This window comes from Crocuta crocuta, unplaced genomic scaffold (assembly GCF_008692635.1).
Source record: "Crocuta crocuta isolate KB4526 unplaced genomic scaffold, BGI_CrCroc_1.0 scaffold233, whole genome shotgun sequence".
Classification (NCBI taxonomy): domain Eukaryota; kingdom Metazoa; phylum Chordata; class Mammalia; order Carnivora; family Hyaenidae; genus Crocuta; species Crocuta crocuta.
In genome coordinates, this window is record NW_027529526.1 from 1,958,831 (window position 1) to 1,983,023 (window position 24,193).

Sequence of the window (24,193 nt, forward strand, 5' to 3'; positions counted from 1 at the left end):
CTGGTTTGCATTTATTTACCTAAACTCAGATATTCCTTCTTTCATCGCCCTGAACCATTTTTCTAGTTAGAAACCCCAATAGACTTCTCAGACTTGAGATGGGGTTTGCCTCCTTACACACACACACACACACACACACACACACACACACCTCTGTTCATTCTCCCTGACACACTGACTTCTGCTCAACTCCCACAACTGACACATCTCCCCACCCCCCACCAGCTTAAGAGAGCTATTCTGAAGGTTTGAGAACTGTTTGGAGGTATATTCAGGGAACCAGAGGGAAGAAGGCCTGGGTATATAGTTCCTCTTCTCAAGAAAATGAGCAGGTTCTGATCCCCTATAATAAAAAGAGCCTGAAATAACAGAAGATGAGTCCTTTGGGATATACAGGAGGCAACTGGGTATAGCCATGGAGCCAGAACATGTAGGCACTTAGCTCGATGGGATATGTTGAGTCTAGGTCATATACGAAGTATTATAAGAGATAGTATCCTAGGGGCGCCTGGGTGGCTCCATCAGTTAAGTGTCTGACTCCGGCTCAGGTCATGATCTCACAGTTTTCTGAGTTCAAGCCCTGCATCAGGCTCTGTGCTGACTGCTCGGAACCTGCTTCAGATTTTGTGTCTCCCTCTCTCTCTGCCCCTCACCTGCTTGCACACTCTCTCTCTCTCTTTCTCTCAAAAATAAATGAAACATTAAAACAATTTTTTTTAAGAGATAGTATCCTAGATTCAGGATTATACAGTGTTGCTTATGGATTCTGAATTCACTGTTCTTTCCATAAAAAATAAAAAGGCAATCCATTCAGTGCACAGAGCCACTTAAAAATAGTTTAGCAAATGTGTGCTAAATTGTCAACAAAATGTTAACCTACATAACTAAAAAGATGTACTTTGGTGGTAAGGATGCACATCCGAATGATGGAACTATGGGTCATCCCCAAGCAGCCGCAGAATGGGAAAAGTTCCATACAGTTTATTTTAAAAGCACTTGCTCTTGTTGGGCTCTTCACCCCCCAGCACACACACTCCCCCCTCTTAAGATCAGAAAATTCCAAACCACCTCTAGAGAGGCTTATGAGGAATATCCTAGGGCTGAAATACCCAGATTAATTGCATGGGTCTTACACTTAGGCTTCCATACTCGGTCTCAAACTGCATCATGTTGAGAACTGAGCACTGGGCTTTTGTTTCTATGCACGCTGTCCTGTATGAGCGGTTACTGCTAAAAGAAGTATCAGGCACCTTTTCTTGGCTATTCAGGTGAAGGGGGCACTTGAGCCAAGAGATAGCCAAGATCTTGGATAGTCCAGTTTTATGTTTGGCTCTTTTCCTTGGCACATGAAAGCATGTCAAGGAGAAGGCCTGGGTCTTGATCCTGACTCCAACCCAGAGCTGTGCAGTTGGCAAGATACTTGAGCCTCTCAACTTCATTTGTGCCAGTTTGTTAAATGGAGCTCGTGCCCAATTCAGAAGCTTCTAAGAATTAAAATAATGTTTAATTTAGCATCTAGCACCCCATATTAAAATGACGTTCCTTCCCCACACAATGTAAGCCTTCAGTTCTTGATAACAGCTATGAAAAGGCCACAGAGAAGTATCCCCAAAAGATACTTTTGGTTTAAAGCTGCTGCAATCTCTAGCCTTTTCTGTAACGTATTTTGGACCCTGGACCCTGGACATGGGGGAAAGACTATACCTGGGAACTAGGTCTAAGGAGCTTTAGAGAATTTCTATCCTTAAGGGTACAGAATTAGGGAGCAAACTGAACTAGGTATCTTAGTCTTAATGTCAGTCTTAGAGACTGAAACAGAGGGGACCCAATCAAATTCGTCTAACCCAACTACCGCCGCCCCCCCATCTCCCTATTTTGAGCTAACGGAACACCAGCTCTTCCCCTTAAAAAGTACAGTAACTTTTTACATAAAATGTGACAAAATAAGGTGCAATTACTTTATGCGAAACCAACAACAGGAACTGTACAGCTGGTCAGGTGAGCTTCAGAGCTGCATGACTTCACCAGGATCATCTTTGCTTACTTCCACCGGGATCTGGGAGGAAAAACGTATGTCAGGTGGGCCTTACTCTAGTGTTTGCTAGAGTGAGAGTGTGGGGCGGAGGTAACTGCCTTCCTTGCCGAGTACAGGCAGAGGTGGTTTTGTCCAATTCTGTCTCTTAATGTCTGATCCCAGCTGCCGGGGAGGGCTTAGTCATGTGGGAGGTGACAAGAGGTAGAGGAAGGACAAATATCCAAGGTCTAACAGGAAGAGAGAAGATTTTTAGCACCAGAGCCATTTTATAGACCACCCTTTACTTGATGAAGGAGAGTTAAGTGTGGATTGTAAATCAACTGGTCAGGGCTAATTTAAAAAATGGGACTTAAGACCGATCCCATGAAACGGCCCCTGAGCACAAGACGAGGTCACTCATGTCAGGCAGCTTTGCCTGAGTCATTACCTCTATACCGCCAGGTAATATGAAACTGAAAAATGTAACAGCAAAGATTCTTAGGAAAATATGTATAAAAGACAGACATGAAAGACACAGGGAATGCTCTGTGAGCAACAACAGAAGTAGGGGAGCTACAACCACTTTCTTAATAAAGAGGAGACTACTTGTTTCTAAAGTTACTAGAGTTGGATTTTGATGCTTAGGTCATTGATCTGGGGGAATAAATTTCAAAGTAGGAAGACAGAACAAAGTTTAAAAGCACACTTACCCCTCCGGGGGGATACTTATATCCTTTCCACATGGTTCCTGCAATGAGAAGCAGCCATAAGACAACAATCATTGTGGGGCTTCCTGCTCAGCTGATGGTATGTGCTGGGGGAAACAGGTGGTTCTGCAAGGTGTGTTCTATTCCTAGTGTCCTGGGAACTGGGCTGTCTTCATTCCAGACCGGAGGGTGGATCGCCCAGCATGACAGCTCCTGGCTGAAGAGCTTCGTGGTCTAGTCTGAACTGAAATGGCTGACCATGGGCATTTTAGGGGGCAGAGCTCAGACACCAATTGTGACATCAGCTCCTGTGACCTTGGGAGGGACCCATCAGAGTGAGTGACTATGGGACAATTGGCCAGGATGCCTAGTGTTTGGGGGCCCAGTTCTCTGGTGACTCTACATGGTTAGGATCCAGCTGGCATCAGAACTTTATCAATTCATCACCTGTCAAAATATAACTATTGCTTTCATGTAATCAGATGCAAAAAGCATGCTATACAAACAAACAAAACAAAACAAAAAACATCCTGGATTAATTTGGAGGATTGGCTAGGTATGCTATGAGCAATTACTTTACATACTATTGTTAGGCTATTCACACACACAAAACAATCTTGCATTGTGTGAAATACCACAGATAAACCCTCATCATATAGTGTTCCCTTCCCTGGAAAGGGAAGAGGAGGAAGATAGGCTGTTCTGCTCATTCCACAGCTGGAGAACCGAGGCACAGAACATTTCCGGTGGCTTGGTCAGGATCAGGGTGGCAGTGGCTCAGCTAAGCAAGTGCCCAGGGCCTCTGTCTACATCCTCACCTCAATCATGGTCTGACCGAGCTGGGTCAACACCTGCATAGAAATTCTGGGGCCAGTGGTGGTAGAAAAACCCCTCATACCCTGCTCTCAGTGTACCTGGGGTTGGGACTTAATACTGCTGCTTTCCAGAGTAGCTTCCCAGAAAACCTGCTCCTGTAATTGGTTTATTACTAAGATTCTCAGAGTAAAGTTTCTTCAACGATGGGAACACTTTTGAAAAAACAGATCTGATCGGGGTGCCTGGGTGGCTTAGTCGGTTAAGCGTCCGACTTTCACTTAGGTCATGATCTCGCGGTTCGTGGGTTCGAGCCCCGCGTCGGGCTCTGTGCTGACTGCCAGCTCAGAGCCTGGAGCCTGTTTCAGTCTGTGACTCCCTCTCTCTCTGACCCTCCCCTGCTCACGCTGTCTCTCTCTCTCCTAGAAATAAATAAAACATTAAAAAAAAAAAAACAAACACAAAACAGATCTGAGTAAAAGGGAGTGGGAGAGGAGAAACCCATGGGATGTCTGCTAAAAGGATACTGCTGTTCATGTTTCCTAAAGGCAGGCCGATCTAGCGGAATGAGCGCAAGAGGCTATTAAGTCCAGAGCACTAGCCTTGCATCCCAGTTTCTCAAAGGAGTTGATTTGCATGGCCTTGGGTAAATAGTTGAGGTTATCGTCACCAGTAAATCTTTGTGGACTGGGTCATTATTTTGCTTAGTTGTTAAGCTGGCATTTAGTAAATGCTTTGCATCAAACGCCTTACATGAATTCCCGGATTGAATTCTTGCAAAAATAGTAAGATACTGAGATATCTCCGTTATACAGATGAAGAAACTGAGGTTTAGAGACAGTAAACCTTCCCAAGGTCACATAGCTAGTGAGTTGCAAAGTTAGGACTTGAACTCAAGTCTTGGGATCTGCCAAAAGGGGCGCTAAAAATGTTGGTCCAACTTATTACAGAATTTGTGAGAAAATAAGTTAATAGACGGGAACAGTCTTTGGAAAGAATAGCAATGAAATGTGCTTAACAAATCTTTGAGCCTTGGCCTGCTGTCCAAAGCAGTGGCCACTAAATTCTCTTTCCCCACCATATATCTCAAACCCCTTCCCTTTCAGCAGTTTATTGTTTCCCAGGGGAATATAAACTCCCCACTGAGATTTCAAGGGGTTGTCACGTTCTCTGGAAAGGGAGGAATTGAGTCCAGCAGACCTGACCACTCACTCATAGTTGTGGTTCTTCATCCAAAGTCAGGCTCCTCAGGCGTGTCTTGTTGTCCTGAATAGGCCACTTCTCGTTCCACCTCAGAGTTGGAGGCTGAGTCAGAAAGAAATTTAAAGAAGCGGTTCTACTTGTTGGCCTAGTAGGTAATTGCCTCTGTATGTGACTGTGGCTGTTGGGAGGTCCCACCAATGCCCACCTTCCCTTTCTAGCCAGTGACCACTGATCTACTTTGCTTGAAATCCACTGTCTCCAGCAAACCCCTTATAAATTTGAAATAAGTAATGTTATGTACTCAAGGAGTGGGTGGAACTTAAGGATATCCCAATGGGTTGGGAAGTAGCCCAAGACACTAACTTTGTTCCCGCTCCACCCTGACCTCTAATTAGTGATGAGGCCTCAACTGTCTTTCCCACTTGGTCAGAACCCCTGGCTGGGAGGCTGAGTCAGAGCCAGGACTGACTACCTACTACCAGGGATTCACAGGCAGGGTCATTACTTACCATGGACTCTGGAAATGTGCCCATGTAACATGCAAGTCCAACAAAAAGCATCCAGCTAAGCACGATCATGATAACAAGTAAAACAATGTCTAAGACACAACTGCACAGTGAAAGGCTATTCACCAAGATCTTGGCAAGGGAGTGTGCTCATAAAACCCTCAGTTGGTAGAGGTCTTGCATGTCAGTTCCAGTCCTTGGCTTCAAAGGATCCGCAACACCCTAGTGGAGAAGTTGGAGTCTAGTAGGGCATTGTGACATCATTGGTCACATGGCCCAGACTCATCACATGTCAGAGATACTGCCCCCAGACCGGTGGCTGAGTAGCAAACTCAACTTTTTGTATGTATTCTCTCACAGCAAACATGATGATTATCAACTTTTTTATTTTACTAGTCAGAAGACTTAAGCAGAGAGAGCCCAAGTGTCTTGCACTAGGACACCGCTGATGCTCTGTATCAAGGCCAGGACTCAGGGCCCAGCTACCTATTAGGAAGCTGGGCTCCTTCGACTACAGGCAGGGATTGGGTAGGGTGTGTTCCTAGGTCTATGACAGCTGGGAATGGAATAAATGCATTCTAGGAAGTGAGACATTTCTTATTTCTGTCACTGCAAAGCCCTCATCATCTCAAGGGCTCTGTCACCACCATTTTATACCATTCTTCAATACCTTTGGTCAATAACTCTCTGCTGGTTCTCTTCTCTTGGCCTTCAAAAAGCCACAAGTATCCTTGTCCTTTTCTCATAAAAGCCTCCAACTGATGCTACGGCTCCTTCCTAACTTGTTTCTTAATTTCCTTTTATGACCAAACTTTTTAAACAAGTGGCCCACACTCAAAGCCTTTCTTCCTAATCTCCCCCTTTCCTCCATATATCACATTGTCTTCTGGCCCCCACGCCACTACTTAGATGCTCTCAGAGGTTACCAAAGATCTTTTTGTCCAGTCTAATGACCTCATCTTCATCCCTTTGACCTCCCTGTACTGTCACAATGGACCCTTCTCTCCATCAGAATTCTTCCTACAGACACACCTCCCTATTTATTACTTTGATATCCTCTTTATTTTCATTACTTTTTAAAATTACAAAAATAACAGGTGCTCATTGTAAAACATGGAACCACCCAAAGACATATAAGACAAATTTAACAACCTCCCTCTTTTTTCCCCCTCAAATCCCATCCCCATAATGTACCCAAGCCTGGTGTGTACCCTTCTGCCAAAGAATCTTCCATGAGCTTGCAAACATCAGTACACATACAGAGGGATATAGAGGGGTTTTGTTCAGTGTTACTTTATTAAAGGTGATCAAATTACCTATGCTACCGTGCAACTTGCTTTTCTCCTGTTAACAATAATACATCATGAACAGCCTCTTGGGTCAATGGATAAAAAAAAAAAAAAAAATCTAACCACATTCTTTTTTTTTGTAATAATAAGCTTTATTGAAGCATAAATCACATATGATAAAATACACTCCTTTTTAGTGTGCAGTTGAGGAGTTTTGAAAAACATGTCAATCTTGTAACTACCACCACAATCAGCAGAGAAAAAATTTCAACCATCTCAACAATTTCTCTGTATTCTTTTGCAATTGGTCTCCTCCCCCTTAACTCCTTGCCCCTCAGAAACCATCGATCTGCTTTTGCATTTTCCAGAACTTCACGTAAAGAGAATTATAAGCTCATTCACTGGCTTCTTTCACTGAACACAATGCTTCTGAGATTCATCCATGTTGTGCAGTAGCTTGACCTGTTTTATTGAATGAACATATATTCCATTACATGGCCATAGCAGTTCATCAATTTACCTGTCAAAGAACATTTGGATTGTTTCCAGTTTGGGGTTATGAATAGAGATGTTATAAATATTTGTGGAGTTTTTTGTGTGCGAACATAAGTTTCTCAAAGGTAAATACCCAGGAGGGGTATTTGAATCACATGGTAAGTGCCTGTTAAAAAGACTTTATCACCAGTTTTCAACAATTTTACTTCGATCTGACTATGTAATTTTCCACAAGTTTCTTCTATCTGGGGTTCAATGAGCTTCTTAGAACTGTGGGTTTAATGGTCTTCATCAAATTGGAAAAATATTTGGCTAATACTTCTTCGAATAGTTTTTCTGCCTCCCTTTTCCCCTCTGTGACCTCCGGTACGTGTCTAGGAGGTCAGTAACCAGGACAAATGTGTCCCAGGGCTTGCTGGTACTCTGTTCATTTTTGAGTCTTTGTTTCTCTTTGTGTTTCATGTTGGATAGTTTCCATTGCTATCTTTTCCAAGTTCATTCATTTTTTTTCCCCTACAGTGTCTTAATCTTCTGTGAACCCCATACGGTACATTTTTCATCTGATGCTGTATTTTTCATGTCTTCAATGTGTGTCTTTTAAAAAGTTCTTTCATGTTTCTCCATATCATGTTCATGTTTCCCTTTATATCCTTGAGGATTTTTATAAGATTGCTAATAAACATTTTAGGGACTCCACCTGCGAATCTATCATCTGTCATTTCTGGGGTTGTTTTGATGGTTGGTTTTTGTCTTTTCATTATGGGGGATACTTTCCTGCTTCTTTAAATGCCTGGTAACTTTTGGTTGCATGTTCAACATGGTGAATTTTACGGGGCCGTGTGCTGGACTTCATTTCATTCTTTTCAGTAGTGTGGGACCTTCTTCTGGGATGCTTGGGATCAGTTTGATTCTTCTGAGACTTGTTTTAAGCTTAGTTATGGTGGACAAAGGGCAGCTTTTACCCCGGGGGTAATTATCCCCACTAATGAGCTACCACCCCTCTAATGCCCACTGAGTGTTCTCTACGATGCTGTGGAATTGTCCACAATGCCTAGCACTTTTGAGAGCTCCCAGAAGTGTTTGGCTGCTGTTTCTGGGTGGTTCTTACCCTGCCTCATGGAGTTTTAGCCTCTCTATGCACCAACTCAGCCAAAGACTTACAAGGACCCCTATGGAGATCTCCAGAGTTCTCTCTCTGTGGAACTCCTCCTTTCCATCCTGCAAATTTCTGGCACTCTGGCCTCCTTTGTACCCTGGTATCTTTCTTTACAACTCAGCAAGACTAGTCTTGGTTTAGGTAACCCCACTGTGCTAGAATCTGAAAACTGCTTCCAGGCAGTAGGCTGGGGCACCTGTAAGGCTCATCTCCTTTATTTCTTGTCTCTCAAAGTTTACTGTCTTGTGCAGCTTCTTAAGCAAGATCTGAAAACAATTGTTTCATAGATTTCGTGCACTTTTCTACTTGTTTATGGAGAGATGGCAACTCCTGTAGCAGTTGGTCCTTAGGCTGAAGCAGAAGTCTAACTTATCTTTTTTTAATTCCTGCATAATACTCCACATTTATTTCCTCTTTCTCCTAACGATGAATAGGTAAGTCAAGAGACAGAAACTACATAGTAAATTCAACAGAGAAAGTTTAATAAAAAGAATTATTAACTAAGAAAAAGGTAGAAAGCTCCACATAATACAGAAATAGCATATCTAAGGAGCAGCTACCACATCTAGGGCTGAGGCAAAGCACCCAAGGAAGAAACAAACTTGGAAGAGTTGCTCATCTCCGGGGCTGAGATCCAAAACTTGTTGAATAAGGGGTGGCCATGACCAACCGGGTGGTAGAGAAATCCAGTAGGCTGTAGGCCAGACCCGACAATTAGACAACGACCCTAGGTGCTGGTGGAACTGGCCAGGAAGTCTCCAGAGGGGGTTCTGGGAGATTTACTGATCACTGCTGACAATCTAGCTTCTGGGTCTGCCAGCAGAATACACCAGGGAGCCACCGTGTGGGGTGCTGGTGGTAGAACTCAATGGCAAACTGTTTCAGTGTCAGGGGTACCATGGAAACTCAATGGAAAACAGTCCATAGAGACGCCATTGAAACTCAACAGGGGTGAGCACCACTGGATAGCCCCTATGTGCCACCGGCAGCCACACAGCAAAAGAACAAAAGCACACTGGAACCAGGAAGAGAAGTTTCTTCCTCCTACAATATCCCCCCAAGGCTCTCTATTGACAAAACTTAGTATCATGCCCACTAGCAAGGAAAAAATGTTTACAAGGTCCGGCTCTCTTACAACAGAGCAAGCTGTGAATGGTGGACTTGGTGGACTTGGAGCTGAAGGGCAATATCTTCATAGCTGGCACAATGTATATTTTGGTTTTCTCCAATTTTTTTTACCACCATAAACCATGCTGTAATTGCTAAACAAAATTCCTTCAACAATTTCTTAGAGCATTGCCAGTTTTTTTACTTGTTAACCGGTAAAGCAGCAAGATAACAAAAAGGGTATGCCAGATCAGATAGAGTGTGAAAACAGAGAGGCCATATAAAATCCTTACAAGAAGGGGCGCCTGGGTGGCTTAGTCGGTTAAGCGTCCGACTTTCGCTTAGGTCATGATCTCACGGTTCGTGGGTTCGAGCCCCGCGTCAGGCTCTGTGCTGACTGCCAGCTCAGAGCCTGGAGCCTGTTTCAGAGTCTGTGTCTCCCTCTCTCTCTGACCCTCCCCTGCTCATGCTGTGTCTCTCTCTCTCTCTCTCCTAGAAATAAATAAAACATTTAAAAAAAATAAAAAAAAAATAAAATCCTTACAAGAAAATATCTAGTTTAGGAAAGAAAGATTACAATTTCTTTTCTTAAGAAATAGGGCCACCAAAGACGGAGGATGTCTGTGGAAGGATCGCCTGAGATGCAGGCCAATGAACAACAAAAGTTCCATGCATCTAAGTAAAAGATACTGGCTTTTGATGCACCCATTTTACAAATTTTTCATGAGGTCCAAGTTGCCTATTTTTTCCTTTGTTGCCTATGCCTTTGGTGTCACAGCCAAGAAATCACTGTCAAATCCAATGTCATTAAGTTTTTTTCCCCAATGTTTTCCTCCAAGAGTTTTATTGTTTTAGGTGTTACATTCAGGTCTTTGATCCATTTTGAGCTCACTTTTGTATATGGTGTTAGATAAGGGTCCAATTCATTCTTTTTTCTTTTTTTTTTTAGGTTTATTTACTTTGAGAGAAAGAGAAAGTATACGAAGGAGGAAGGAAGGGGCAGAGAGCTAAAGAGAGAGAATCCCAAGCAAGCTCCATGCTCAGCATAGAGTCTGACTGCAGGGCTCAATCTCATGACTGTGAGATCATGACCTGAGCCGAAGTCAAGAGATGGATACTGAACCGAATGAGCCCCCAAGTGCCCCAAATAAGGGTCCAATTCATTCTTGCACATGGACATCCAGTTTTCCCAGCATCATTTGTTGAAAAGACTGTCCTTTCCCCCATTGAATGGTCTTGGCACTCTTGTCAAAAATCATATGACTACGTATGCAAGAATTTCCTTCTAGGCTGTCTATTCTATTAGTGAGGTACTTAGAGAAGTCAAAATCACAGAGATAGAAAATAGAATGAGAGGGAAGAATGGAAAGATATTATTTAATGGATATAGAGTTGTGGAAATAAAAAGCATTATGGAGATGAACAGTAGTGATGGCTGGGCAATATTATGAATGCATTTAATACCACTGAACTGTATACTTTAAAATGGTTAAGATAGTAAATCATCTTTTATGTGTATTTATCACAATTTAAAAATGGGGGAAATCGAAGTAAATAATAAGGAATCATCCATCTGGGGGCCTGGGTGGCTCAGTTGGTTAAGCGTCTGACTTGGGCTCAGGTCATGATCTCATGGTTTGTGGGTTTGAGCCCCACATTGGGCTCTGTGCTGACGGCTAGCTCAGAGCCTGGAGCCTGCTTCAGATTCTGTAACTCCCTATCTCTCTGACCCTCCCCTGCTCATGCTGTTTCTCTCTCTCTCAGAAATAAATAAACATTAAAAAAGAAAAAATTAAAAAAAAAAAAAAAGGATACATGCGTCTGATATTTAGAATACCAGGGTTTCATCCCTGAACAGTATGTCTGTCAGGACCAATAACTATGAAAGCAAAGGGTATAAATAGAGATCAGAAGCAGAGCACCAAGAAAAAAAATCTAATTTTAAACAAGCCATTTTTGTGATTTTTCTCCAGCTGCAAACAAAGATGCAGAATCTACACTTCTCTCTTTTCTTAGTTTGGGGATCTTCTTTTTTCCTTTTAATATAATTAACATTTTCGTACGCGTATCTTGGGTACTTTTTTTTTCTCTAAGACAAATTTCCCAACATCAGGTTACAGAGTCAAAGGTATATCATATTACTTTGCCCAAAGGTTGTAGCAAATTATGCTCACACCAACTACATTTGAGTTTCTTAAACTAGGATCCAGGAATGGGCTTCAGTGAATTCATGAACATTCCTGAAATTGACACAAAATGGATCGCATATGTTGGCATTTACATTTTCCTGGGTACAAATCTGTATCTTTCAACAGATTTTTTTTTTTAAGTCTGAAACTCAAACAAGGCTGAAGACTAGTACAGTATCCTATCTTCTCCCTATGGCTGTGGTTACCCTAGACTTTCATTCATTCAGCCAACTTACCAAATACTAGAAGAATGAAGACATGCATAAATTCAGGCATGCTAGGCACTGGGAATACAGAGATAAATGAGATTTGACAGCTATCTGCCTGTCTTTGGGGACAGAAAGAGGGGAGGAGATGGAAGTAGTTGGCTATGATAAAATATCCCAGGCAGGCATTAAGCCACAAAGCAAGGAAGATACAGTGTGTTTGGGGAAAAGTGAGTTTCAGCCTGGTTAGATTACAGGACCTAACAGTGACAATTTCTGGATATGAGGGGGTCCTCCCAGAAGTCAGCCAATGTTTGTACTACCCGATCTTCCTCTTATGACTAAGTACCAACAGGAACAGAATTCCAGTTTCCTAGAGAATACCAACCACAAAATTTCATCACAACTTCACACACACACAGAGAAGCTGTAAAATGCAGACATTAGGGACATGATCTCTGACACCACCTTCTGCAATAATTTAACCTGAGTCTTGGTTTCCCTAACTGTGAAATGGAGCAAATTATACCATATATCCTCTGTTTTCAGGGACATACCTTTTCACATTTTAGCTCTTTTCAAATAGGTATAAGTGTTAAAATAGGTAATTGTATTTAATTTTGTAATCTTTTCTCCTAGAACATTGTCAATACATCTCTTATTCAACAGGATCTCAGAAACAAGGAAACAGGTAATACAACACTAAACCTCAATTTCCTCACCAGTAGAAATGAGATGATTCTATCTAGGTCATAGAGCTTTGTGAAGATTGACTGTGATAAAGCACATAAAACTCTTAGCAATGTACCTTCCAAACAGGAAATGATGCCCCCCTCCCCCCCCCACACACACACTGGCATTAAGTGCTCACAGTACTAAGAAGTCGTTCATAATGACTAAACCAGAAGAGAATCAGCTGTTTGGATGGAAGGTGTCTTCTATAAAAGGCTCTTTTATAAAAAGACAGAAGAACCTTGCTCAAACCTCATTTCTACTGTGGTATCTTTTCCTTGATTCATGGATTTCTGACAAGATCTACTAGATCCTAGAGGCCCTGGAAGTCCTACTGTTTCCAAGGGTTGTTAGATCTGCGTGAAGTGCTCTTATAGGCCTCTTATCTTTCCATCTTCTTATCTTTTCCTCACCTCCTACCTGGTCCTCTGGCTTCCTCTCTTGTGCCACACACAGTCTCTTCACAATGCAGCTGTCAGACCTATTCTTTTAAAATTTAGATCACATCACTTCTCTGTTCAAAATCCTCCAGGGCCTTCCTCTTTCTCTCAGGGTAAAAGCCTAAGAAAGAAAACAGCAGCCCCCTAACATCTGGGAACTGGTCTGACTCAGCTAGGAAAGCTCTCGGTGTTGCTAGAAGCTGGCACTCACAGCTAGGCTGTTATTCTCCTGGTGGATAAAACAATCTCACAGAATACAAACATCAGACAGGGTCACTCAGACCATTACAAACATCAGACAGGGGCACTCAGACCATGATAAAATGAGACAAAATAAAGCCACATCATAATCTTGTCTAAGCAGAGACAAATCAAGGTCATGGTGTAGCCCATGTAATACCAAGCATCCTCTTCTCTCTGCTAATGAGTAACTGTTACGTCTTTACCAATTACTGCTTTATCCTTGCTCCAGTTTGCCCATCTTATATTTATTGAGATATCTAATCACAGAATTGTCTCTGCTTTCTGATAGCAACCAATCCAAAGTGAAAGGTCACTTCATCACACCCTCCCCAAAGTCACCCAAAGCCCCAATCCTACAATCCTATGGTAGGTTCCTCTAACACTGCCTTCCTGAGCAGTCCCGCTGGTTTTCCATAGTGTCGGCGCTCCCACTGCAAGGAGTAATCAGCCCAACCTGTTTAATTAAGTGTGGGTGTGTTCCAGATGCGCGCAGGCTGGAGGATATTAAAAAGAAAGAGTCACCAAGGTCTACAAAGGCACCAAAGCGGTTCTCAGACTTCACCATGCATTAGAATCACCTAGGTTTGTAATAACTGTTTGAATCCCCCTTCTCTAGAGTTTCTGATTCTCTAAGTCTGGGGATGGGGTCTTAGAATCTTTCTAACAAGTTCCAGGTGATGCTGAGGGTAAGTCTGGGGGCCACACTGGAAGAATCACCTCTCTAAACCATCTGTGGCTTCACCCTTATTTCTCTGACTTTGCCTACTACTGTTTCCTCACCTCTTACTTCATTCTACTCCAGCCTCACTGGCCCCTGTGCTGTTTTGAATGCACCCCTGTCTTAGGACTTTGCTCTGAATGCCCTCTAATATAGAACGCTTACTCTCTCCCCTGTTAAGGAGACCACCCTGATCTCCTTACCCTGCCTTTAAAAATTTATTCCCCACAACACTTGATTACCTTCCAGCATACAATCTAATTTACTTATTATATGTATTGTTTTGCTCTCCTCCTGATGAAAGAATGATAGCCTTAGGACAGGTGATATTTTTGTCTATTTTGTTCACTGTCTTATCCCAGGACCTAGAACAATATCTAGCAAGTAGTCAATGCTGAGCAAAAGTTTGTTGAATGAATATATACCCAGTTCAGCCCCTACTTTCTTCTCCTAATTGAGTCACAGCATTCCTGCCTTTGGCTCTCCCGGTAAATACAATTACCGCCCTGCTTACCCACCCTCCTGACAGTTTCAGGATCTATCTCCTGAGACTTTTTAAGCCCAGTGGCTCAAGCCAGGGATAATGCAGGTAAGTAATTCACAAATCAAGGACACCAGACACGGCCAGCAAATTGCCTTCTCTCTGTATACACCTCCTCTCTTGTTCTCAAACTCTTTCCGACCTAGCTTTTTCCTCTCTTCCACCAACAGTCACGGCGCCCCACCTTAAAAAAAAAAAAAAAAAAAGCAACTCCTCCCCGAATGCTGCACCAACCCTCACATCTCCCAGTTTTTCGACAAGCTCCTCCTGACTCCATTTTCCCTTTCTAGCTCCCTGAAATTCTGCTTTTCAAGTTCTGTTACCTCTTCCTTCCTAAATCGAACTACAATTTTTGGTCTTGATCTTTCTTGATACTCTGCTGAATTTAACACACCCTTCCAGAAACTCTCTTCCAAAACAGCGCGAGTTGCTTCTACCTCCTTTTACTGCTTCTCCTCGGGTCCTTCCTATTCCTCTCCTTACAGATGTCCCCAAGTTTCCTTCCAACAAGCTGGGTTGTGCCCCCCGGGCGCTAACGCCTTTCCGACGGCGCTCAGGGTCCACGTTGGGGCGCTGGTTCGACTCCCGGGAGGAGCGGCCGCTGAGCTTGGGCGTTGGACGCGGGCGGACTTTCGAGCCCGGGAAGGGGCGTGGCCTTGGACAGTTCTGAGAGGCTTGGACCTCGGCGGCCTCCGTCCGGGAACCGGCACGGAAGGAGGTCCACGGCCTGGGGTCGCGCCGCCTAGGTCCGGGACGTGGATGGACATGGAGTTCGACTGCGAGGGTCTCAGACGGCTCCTGGGCAAGGTGCAGGCAGCCCGCCGGGCCGGGTCTGGGGGTCCGGGGTGTCGGGACTGGGCTATCTCCCCGTGGGGTTTCCCAGTCTAGTCGCGGCGTTTGGAGCGCAGGCGGGCTGCCTAGAAGCCGGCTCTGGGGAGTGGTCCCCGGGAGGCCGCGGGCCTCTCCCTTCCGAGCCGAGCATCCCTGGGGCGCGAGCTGTGGCTCCGCCCACGACTCCGAAACTCCTGGTCTCCACTCGGTGAGATCTCACGCCACCAGCGTTTCGGGGTCTTAAACAGCTCCCTGCGCTCGCCTGTGCCTTTAACCACGCCTTTCTCTCCACTGAAACGGCCTGCCCCTTTTTTCTTGCTTTGCACTCCTTTCTGAGATTCAGCTCAGATGTCACTCCCTGCAAGATAGAATCACGCCCTTCGCTCTGCTTGCCTTCGGAAGTGTGGATTATCACATCGTGGAGTAATTATTTATTTACAGTTATTTACTCATGCGGTGGACTCTGACGGCAGAGAAGGTGTTGGTGCCCTTCCCTAGCACTGTGCCTCACCGCAGTGAATGAAAGGCTTGAGTAGATACAGGAATGAAGACAGGGCTTGAAGGCCCAGAAGAGATCCTCTTAATGTTGAAAGGGTTGAGCGGCAGGCCTGACCCAGAAGTCTAACCTACGTTTCTAGAGCATGACTAGCTCCAGTTTCCAGGTTAGTGCAGGCTCTTGGTCCAGTCTCTTTGACTTCCCACCAATGCATATTCTTTTCACCAGCTTCCTAGTTAAGTGATTTTTAATGCTTCCTTAAAGCTTCCCCATGCGGAAACCATAGACGTACGCCGCTTTGTGGGATTTGACTCTTTTGGGGCAGTTAGTACATCTGTGCGAGGTTGTGAAGCCTCATGATTAGAAATGTTTATTTAATTGATTTGGATGATTTTATCTACTGTGACAGGTGTAGATGTATCATCTTGTAGGAAGAGAAGTATCATGCTTACGATTACATCCTTTGTGTCTCCTCAGAGAACCGCTCGATCAAGTTTTTTAAGAAGGGGAAAATGATGTATTTATTGTTCGGTGGGAAGAGCTGTTAAAGTTGAGAAGGAAAAAAAGAACTTCATAATTTTTCCCTCGTTAGATTAGCATAAATTAAGATAATTCAGATGATTTGAAGGATGAACTTGCCTCAGCCACACTGCTGGTGGTTAAATGGTTATTTAACCATCTGGAAGAACAATTTGGCCTTGTTAATTTGATTATGAGGGTTTTATATCCCCTCTGCATCTAGGTGGCTACCTAGATAGGGAATTCATAGTATATGAAGCAACAGATATTTGCTGAATTGTTCTAACTAAAAATTAGAAACAACCCAAATGTACATTAACAGAAGGAAGGATAATTCGTTGTATATTCACACAACGAAAACATTACTATGTGGCATTGAAAATGAATGAGCTACAATATGCAACAATACAAACTAATCTTAGAGACATGATGTTGTGTGAAGAAAATTGGAGGTTATATGCAAAACTATGTTATGATAAAGCCAACAAAATTAAAATTAAAAGGTAAACAGTAAATATAAATACTAAATACTGTGTTGTTTAGGGATGCACACACACATGCATGATAAAACCAGAAGACAAAAGCAGAGAAAAGTGAAGATACGATTCAGGGGAGGCAGTTGAATGGGTGAGAGGAGGACTCAGACAGATGTAGTGGTGTTGGAGAGGGCTGTGCTGTCCAGTATGGTATCCAGTAGCCACAAGCGGCTATTTGTCAAAATTAGATAAAATTAAAAATTGAGTTTCTCAGTCACACCAGCCACAATTTAATGGTCAGTAGCCACTACTATATTAGATCTATCGCACATAGATCTTGTCCATCATGGCAGAAAGTTTTGTTAGACATTACTATTCTATGTGTCAGTTGGTGCATGGCTGTTCAGTCTTCAAAATTAGTGTATATGTTTGTGTATGCATATGTGTGTATGTGTGTGTGTATATATATATATATACATAATGTATATACTCTTGAATTTGCTTTAAATATTAAGTTTAGAAAGACTATCTGGTTCCCCAATTCCTATTTCCCACACCCGTAGTTGGATTACCTTGGACAGGTAACTTAACCTAGATTTGCTCTGCTCACTCATAGAATAGTAAGGTTGAACTTGATCTGTAAGATACCTTCCTGTTAACATTTTTTTGAACGTTTTTGTTTTTATTTTTGAGAGAGAGAGCTAACGGGAGGAACAGAGGGAGAGAGAGAGAGAATCCCAAGCAGGCTCCATACTGTCAGCGCAGAGCCCGACGCGGGGCTCAAACCCATGAACTGTGTGATCATGACCTGAGCTGAAATAAAGTTGAATGCTTAATCAACTGAGTCACCCAGGCGCCCCCTGTTAACATTTTTTTTAATGACATGATGCCACAAAGTATTCCTCAGTGTGTCCTATATTTGAACATAGGTCCTGTAAGAATACTCTTATGCACTTTTTATACATATAAGTGTACTAAATAAAAATACTGTAGTATAACAGATAAAACTAAAATTTTAGTAACTTCTCAAGTTTTCAGTGTTACTGACTTTTATGACAGTATAATTGCTTTAGCTTTAGAATCTCACAGGCCAATTTTCCTCTTTAGTGGCATGCCTCTGCCCTTTAAGCACATGGGATTGTCTGAGGCACATTTCCTTAGAGAATGTTATGCAGACTTCTCTTAGGTGATATAGGAACAGTAATAGAATGTGTGTCTTAATATTACACTAAGAAGGTACTGTGTTTCATATATAGTAAAAATGATGTGAAAAAAAATTTTAGGAAAAATAAAGCAGGACTGTTTATTTAGGTGTCAAAAAGGCAAATCACATATTTGACTAGTAGTGACATTTGGGTATTCAAGCCCTAAGGAAGAGTGCTTTTGCCCTCTTTTGAAAACTTTTATAGCAGTTTTGCAATTAAATCGATTCTGGTATATATCCCTACGCAGCCATTAATAATCACATTCTCATAGGACATTAAAGATGTACAGAACAGCTTATAATTTTAAGTCTGAAGCAAAACAAAAATTGTTTTTGTTCATAATAAATGAATATTTCAGCTGACAACAGTGCAACCTTCTGTACATTTGTGGGATGATTCCATTCACTTTTGTTTATGCTGAGTCAGGGACCCTGAATCTGGGACTCATTTCACCCTGCTGTGTTTAATACTGATCAGTTCTTAGTTTTAATGCCCAGTCGTGTGGCTCATACTCGTATAAATCTACTTCTTTGCTAACTCCCAGCCAGGCAGCCTTTATTTATCAGAGGCATACCCTGTGCTAAAGTGCTGTGGGGAGGTACAAAGATGAGGAAGAGATGATTCCTGCTCTCAAGTTGTTAATAATCATGGGCTTTCTCTTCTGCCAAATTCTTTCCCATCTTAAAATGATCTTCCCCCTTACCTCTCATTTTCTTTTGTTTTTGTTTTATTTATTTTTGAGACAGAGACAGAGCACGAGTGGGGGAGGGGCAGAGAGAGAGGGAGGCACAGAATCTGAAACAGGCCCCAGGCTCTCAGCTGTCAGCACAGAACCCGATCTGGGGCTCAAACCCACGAACCGTGAGATCATGACCGGAGCCGAAGTTGGACGCTTAACTGACTGAGCCACCCAGTTGCCCCTCATTTTCTATACTGTTCTAGACTCTAATGCAAATTGTAGACAGCTATTGCTGGAGGCCTTTCCTTAACTTAGAAATGCTTTATGTCAGTTCATCATTTCCTGTCTATACTTACTATTGTATATGTTTTAATATCTCACTTTTCCATATATTAATCATAAAGTGTTCATATGTGCAGTTGAAGTTGGTAGGCAGTGGAGCCATATCTCTTTTGCAAATGAAAAACTTAGGCTCAGAGAGAGGAAACAGGATCCATTGGCAGTCATCCCCATTTCTAATCTCCCATAGTGCTAGTCCCCCACTAATCTACTTTCTGTTTCACTGATATTCCTGTTCTGGATATTCCTTATACAAATCATATAATATGTGACCTTTTGTGTCTGATTTCTTTCACTTAGCATAACCGTTTTCAAGGTTCATCCATGTTGTAGTGTGTATCAGTTCTTTATTCTTTTTATGGCTGAATATTACATTTTGTGGATCTATTACATTTTATTTATCCATTCATCAGTTGATGGAGATTTGGCTTGTTTTCACTTCTTGGCTATTAGAAATAATGCTTCTTTGAACAGTAGTGCACATGGTTTTGTGTGGACATCTGTTTCCACTCCTCTTGGTTATGTACCTCAGTGGAATTGCTGGTCATGCAGTAGCTCTATGCTTTATCTTTTGAAGGACTGCCAGACTTTTCCAAAGTGCTGTACCATTTTTCCACCAGCACATTGGCTTATATATACAGGGGTTCTGACTTCTTCACATCCTTTCCCATACTTGCTATTTTCTGTGTTTTTACTGTAGCCAGTCTTTTAATTATAGTATGCATCCTCCAACTCTTCTGATCTTTTGCAAGATTGTTTTTGGCTATGCTGTCTCTTGCATTTCCATCTGAATTCTTAAAAATTTATTTAAATTCAAGTTAGTTAACATACAGTGTAGTATTGGTTTCCAGAGTAGAACCCAGTGATTCATCACTTACTTAGGACACCCAGTGCTCATCCTAACAAGTGCCTTCCTTTTAGCCTATCCCCCCACCCACCACCCCACCAGCAACCCTCAGTTTGTTCTCTGCCTTTAAGAGTTTCTTATGGTTTGCTTCCCTCTTTGTTTTTATCTTATTTTTCCTTCCCTTCCCCTATGTTCATTTGTTTTGTTTCTTAAATTCCACATATGAGTGAAATTATATGATATTTGTCTTTCTCTGACTGACTTATTTTGCTTAGCATAATACGCTCTAGTTCCATCCACATTGTTACAAATGGCAAGATTTCATTCTTTTTGATGGCTGAGTAATATTCCATTGTATATATTTACCACATCTTCTTTATCCATTCATCAATTGATGAACATTTGGGCTCTTTCATAATTTGGCTATTGTTGAGAGTGCTGCTATAAACATTGGGGTGCATGTGCCCCTATGAATCAGCACTCCTGTATCCTTTGGATAAATACCTACTAGTGCAGTTGCTAGGTCATAGGGTAATTCTATTTTTAATTTTTTGAATTTCAAGTATGGCTTGTAAATTTTTGCAAACAAACAAAAGCCAGTTGGGGTATAGGTAAGGATTGTTGATTATTGAATCTGTTGGGGAATATTGCCATCTTAACGATAGGAAGTCTTCTGATCTATTAACAAGGGATGGTTTTCTTTTACTTAGATATACACTAATTTCTTTCAACAATGTTTTTTACCTTTTACACTAAGTTTTACATACTGTCATTCAAATTATCTCTAAGTAGTGTTTTCATTTTCATACTATTGCAGATGTAATTGTTTCCTCAAATTCATTTTGAGATTGATAAGAGATTCTAAACATACTTCTTCTTTCCTTCATTTAATCTTCAGCACAAGTCTAGGAGGCGGCTCTTTCTCTTTGCAAACAAGGAAATCAGTTCAAAGAAGTTAAATGCTTTTGCTGAGGTAGTATTTGCGGGAGTACATCTGGATGAATGAGGAGGCGGTTCACTCGACTTGACTGCAAACCCTTGAATGCTGTCTGTTCTCCCTTTGAAACCCAGGATGCAGCGCCAGGAGGTTTAGGAGGGGAACTGAAGGTGTCTCAATCCTTGAGGGAGGTATTCAAGAATGAGCCTTGGATCTTAAACAGCGGTGACAGGGGTGGTGCCCCTGCCCTATTTCTTAAGCTTTCAGGAGGTATTCGGAGATTTAGTTTGATTTAGTGATGCAAGGCCCAGGTCCAGAGTTTGAGCTCTGGCTTCAGTCTTTAACTATCTAAGTCAGCAAGTTATTGTGATTCTCTAGCTTTTTAGTCATAAGCCCTGCTACTTACTTCGTGGGGTCATTATTAAAACGAGTAAATCACATACTATCCATGTTCATAAAACTCAGAGCCCGGGACCTAGCACATGGTGTTCTGTTCAGTGTTCATTGTAATTGCTCTGCTGCTCGTAGCTTGGTTCTTACTCTGTTCTCACCTTTCTCTTTTCAGTACAAGTTCAGAGATCTAACTGTGGAAGAACTAAAGAACGTAAATATGTTTTTCCCACATTTCAGATATTCCATGGACACCTATGGTAAGAGTCATAACCTCTAGTATTAACTACAGTAAATTGTTAATTATTCTTAGAGAGCTACATAATTATAATTTCTCATTTCTCTCCTTTATCCCCTGATTTTGAACTATACTTTGCAACCTGTGGTTTCTGAGGAAATTTAAGCTAATACAACTTATATTGTATTAGTTTTCTGTTGCTGCCATCACAAGTTAGCAAAAGTGTCCAGGCTTAAATACAAAAAACAAACTGGTGGTTGCCAGAGGGGAGGTGGGAGGCTGGATGAGTGAAAGAGAGAAAGAGGTGAAGAGAGAGAAAGGGGATCACTTACCTTGATGAGCACTGAGAAATGTGTAGAATTGCTGAATCGTTATATTATACATCTGAAACTAATGTAACATTGTGTGTTAATTATACTTTAGTATAAATAAACAAACAACAACAACCAATCAGTATAAATTTATTAGTAGCTTAAAAAAGCGCAAGTTTACTGTCTTAGAGTTCTGTAGGCTAGAAGTCCAACACGTCTCTTTAGGTTAGACGTTTAGACTAAAATCAGAGTGTTTGCAGGTCTTAATTCCGTTCTGGAGGCTCTGGCAGAGAATCTAATTCTTTGCCTTTATTATTACTAAATTTTTTTTAGTTTATGTATTTCTTTTAGTAATCTTTACATACAAGGTGGGGCTTGAACTCACCACCTCAAGATCAAGAGTCACATGTTCCACTGACTGATCCACCAAGGCGTCCCTCCTTGCCTTTTTAATTTTATTTATTTATTTTTTAATTTTTTAACGTTTATTTATTTTTGACACAGAGACAGAGCACGAGCTGGGGAGGGGCAGAGAGAGAGGGAAACACAGAATCTGAAACAGGCTCCAGGCTCTGAGCTGTCAGCACAGAGCCTGACGCAGGGCTTGAACCCGCAGACCGCAAGATCGTGACCTGAAGCCAAGTTGGACGTTTAACTAACTGAGCCACCCAGGCGCCCACTTCCTTGCCCTTTTTAGTTTCTAAAGGTTACCCACGTTCTTTAGCTTGTGATCTCTTTCCTCCATCTTCAAAGCTAGCAGTGTTGCATGTCTCTGACCATTCTTCTATAGTTGTATCTCTGCTGTCAAGGACCGATGGGATTAGTTTAGGCTTACTCCAATAATATAGGATAATTTCCCTATCACAGGATTCTTAACTTAATTGCATCTAAAATGTCTCTTTGCCATGCAAGGTAATATATTCACAGGTTCCTGGTTCTGCCTACCACATAAATGGTTGAGTCTGAATTATTAATAATAATAAAAGTTTTAGTTATCTTATCCACTTATGGAAGAAAGATTTTACTTCATTGTCTTTTAAAATTTCTGACCACAAACCATGCTTTGAAAATGAATTTTAGGGGTCCCTGGGTGGCTCAGTCGGTTGAATGTCTGGCTTCGGCTCAGGTCATGATTTAACGGATTGTAGGTTTGAGCCCCTCATCGGGCTCTGTGCTGACAGCCCGGAGCCTAGAGCCTGCTTCAGATTCTGTGTCTCCCTCTGTCTCTGCCCCTCCCCCACTCAGACTCTGTCTCTGTTTCTCTCTCTCTCTCAAAAATAAGTAAACATTTAAAACAATTTTTTAATGCATTTTATATCCTGACTCCATAGACACCTAACTGAAATACTGTGCACACTCTGACATTTTCTGTTCCATTCCATTTCATTTAAAAACAAATGCTGTTTGAGATTCACAAAATTGATCTTAGGACCCACAAATTAGTCCAAACACACAGTTTTCAAAAACTTGTTTATTCTACATGGGTATGTTTTATGTTAGAATTAGTTGAGTCAAGAAATGTATCTAATTCAGATTTATAGATTAGAAATTTTGAGGCATTCTTAAAGTATTCCTTGGGGATAGCTAATTTCACATGTGGAAGGAATTATTAAGTTCTAGCCCATCTGTGACTGGCGTATCTTGATCAGCACCTCATTATACCATGCTGCATAAATGCGTGGGCTAAGGGATATAACAGCTACTTTTTGTTGAATGCCAGATATGTTTCCACATGTTTTATCTATATTATCTTACATATTTTTTACAACCCAAGCTGTGAGGTAAGATAAAATCAAAAGAACAATTTCAAAATAAAACTTAAATATAGCAATTCTGTTATTTACATTAGGAATCAAAAGAGAATAAAAATGAATGAATTAAATAAAAAGTTCACGGAACAGACTATGTGATACAGTTTCATATTTTAAAAAAAGTTTATTTTTGAGAGAGAGAGACAGAATGTGAGCAGTGGAGGGGCAGAGAAAGAGGGAGACACAGAATCTGAAGCAGGCTCCGGGCTCCAAGCTATCAGCACAGAGCTGGATGCCAGACTCAAACTCATGAACCATGAGATTGTGACCTGAGCCGAAGTCAGATGCTTAACCAACTGAGCCACCCAGGTTCCCCTTTAATGTTTATTTTTGAGAGACAGAGAGAGAGAGTGTGTGTGCAAGTGGTAAAGGGGCAGAGAGAGAAAGGGAGACACAGAATCTACAGCCAGCTTTAGGCTCTGAGCTATCAGCACAGAGCCTGGTGTGGAGCTCAGACCCACAAACCATGAGAGATCATGACCTGAGCTGAAGTTGGACACTCAACTGACCGAGCCACCCACTGACTGAGCCACCCAGGCACCCCAAAAGTTTATGAAGTAAACTTTTAAAAGTAAAACCTTTAAAAAGGGCTTCAGAGGAATATGCTATCTTTCTGTAAAGGAATTATGGTTGAGTCTTACACTTTAGTTCATGTTTCAGTAACTTAGTAGGTTTCTAAAAGCATATATACTTTTAACATTAACAAAATCAATAAAGTATTTTTTCTTTTAAATTTTTTATTTAAATTCCTGTTA

General features: G+C 41.8%; 1 protein-coding gene and 1 long non-coding RNA gene across 10 annotated transcripts in view; one reads left to right on the forward strand and one right to left on the reverse strand.

Moving 5' to 3' along the window:
- Positions 1-1,944: 1,944 nt before the first annotated feature.
- LOC144229135 (uncharacterized) lies at positions 1,945-14,962 on the reverse strand. 4 transcript variants are annotated; one of them, XR_013334357.1, is made up of 5 exons: positions 14,797-14,962; positions 5,247-5,465; positions 4,747-4,839; positions 2,725-2,762; positions 1,945-2,056 (listed from the first exon to the last, which is right to left on the reverse strand). It is a non-coding gene; the product is annotated as an uncharacterized LOC144229135 (long non-coding RNA). The 4 variants fall into 4 exon arrangements; XR_013334359.1 differs by lacking the exon at positions 14,797-14,962 and adding an exon at positions 14,683-14,699; XR_013334360.1 differs by lacking the exon at positions 14,797-14,962 and adding an exon at positions 6,170-6,184.
- Positions 14,963-15,023: 61 nt separating this feature from the next.
- Positions 15,024-24,193, forward strand: part of UEVLD (UEV and lactate/malate dehyrogenase domains) — a 50,630-nt gene continuing 41,460 nt past the window's right edge. For 4 of the 6 annotated variants that reach the window (XM_077761091.1, XM_077761094.1, XM_077761093.1 and 1 more), the window contains exons 1-2: positions 15,024-15,166; positions 21,254-21,338. In XM_077761091.1, coding sequence (XP_077617217.1) covers positions 15,119-15,166; positions 21,254-21,338 — 133 coding nt within the window. In that variant the 5' untranslated portion in view covers positions 15,024-15,118. Of the gene's footprint in view, positions 15,167-15,631; positions 15,853-21,253; positions 21,339-24,193 lie in introns of those variants that run through there. The other 2 variants (XM_077761092.1, XM_077761095.1) reach the window with 2 other exon arrangements.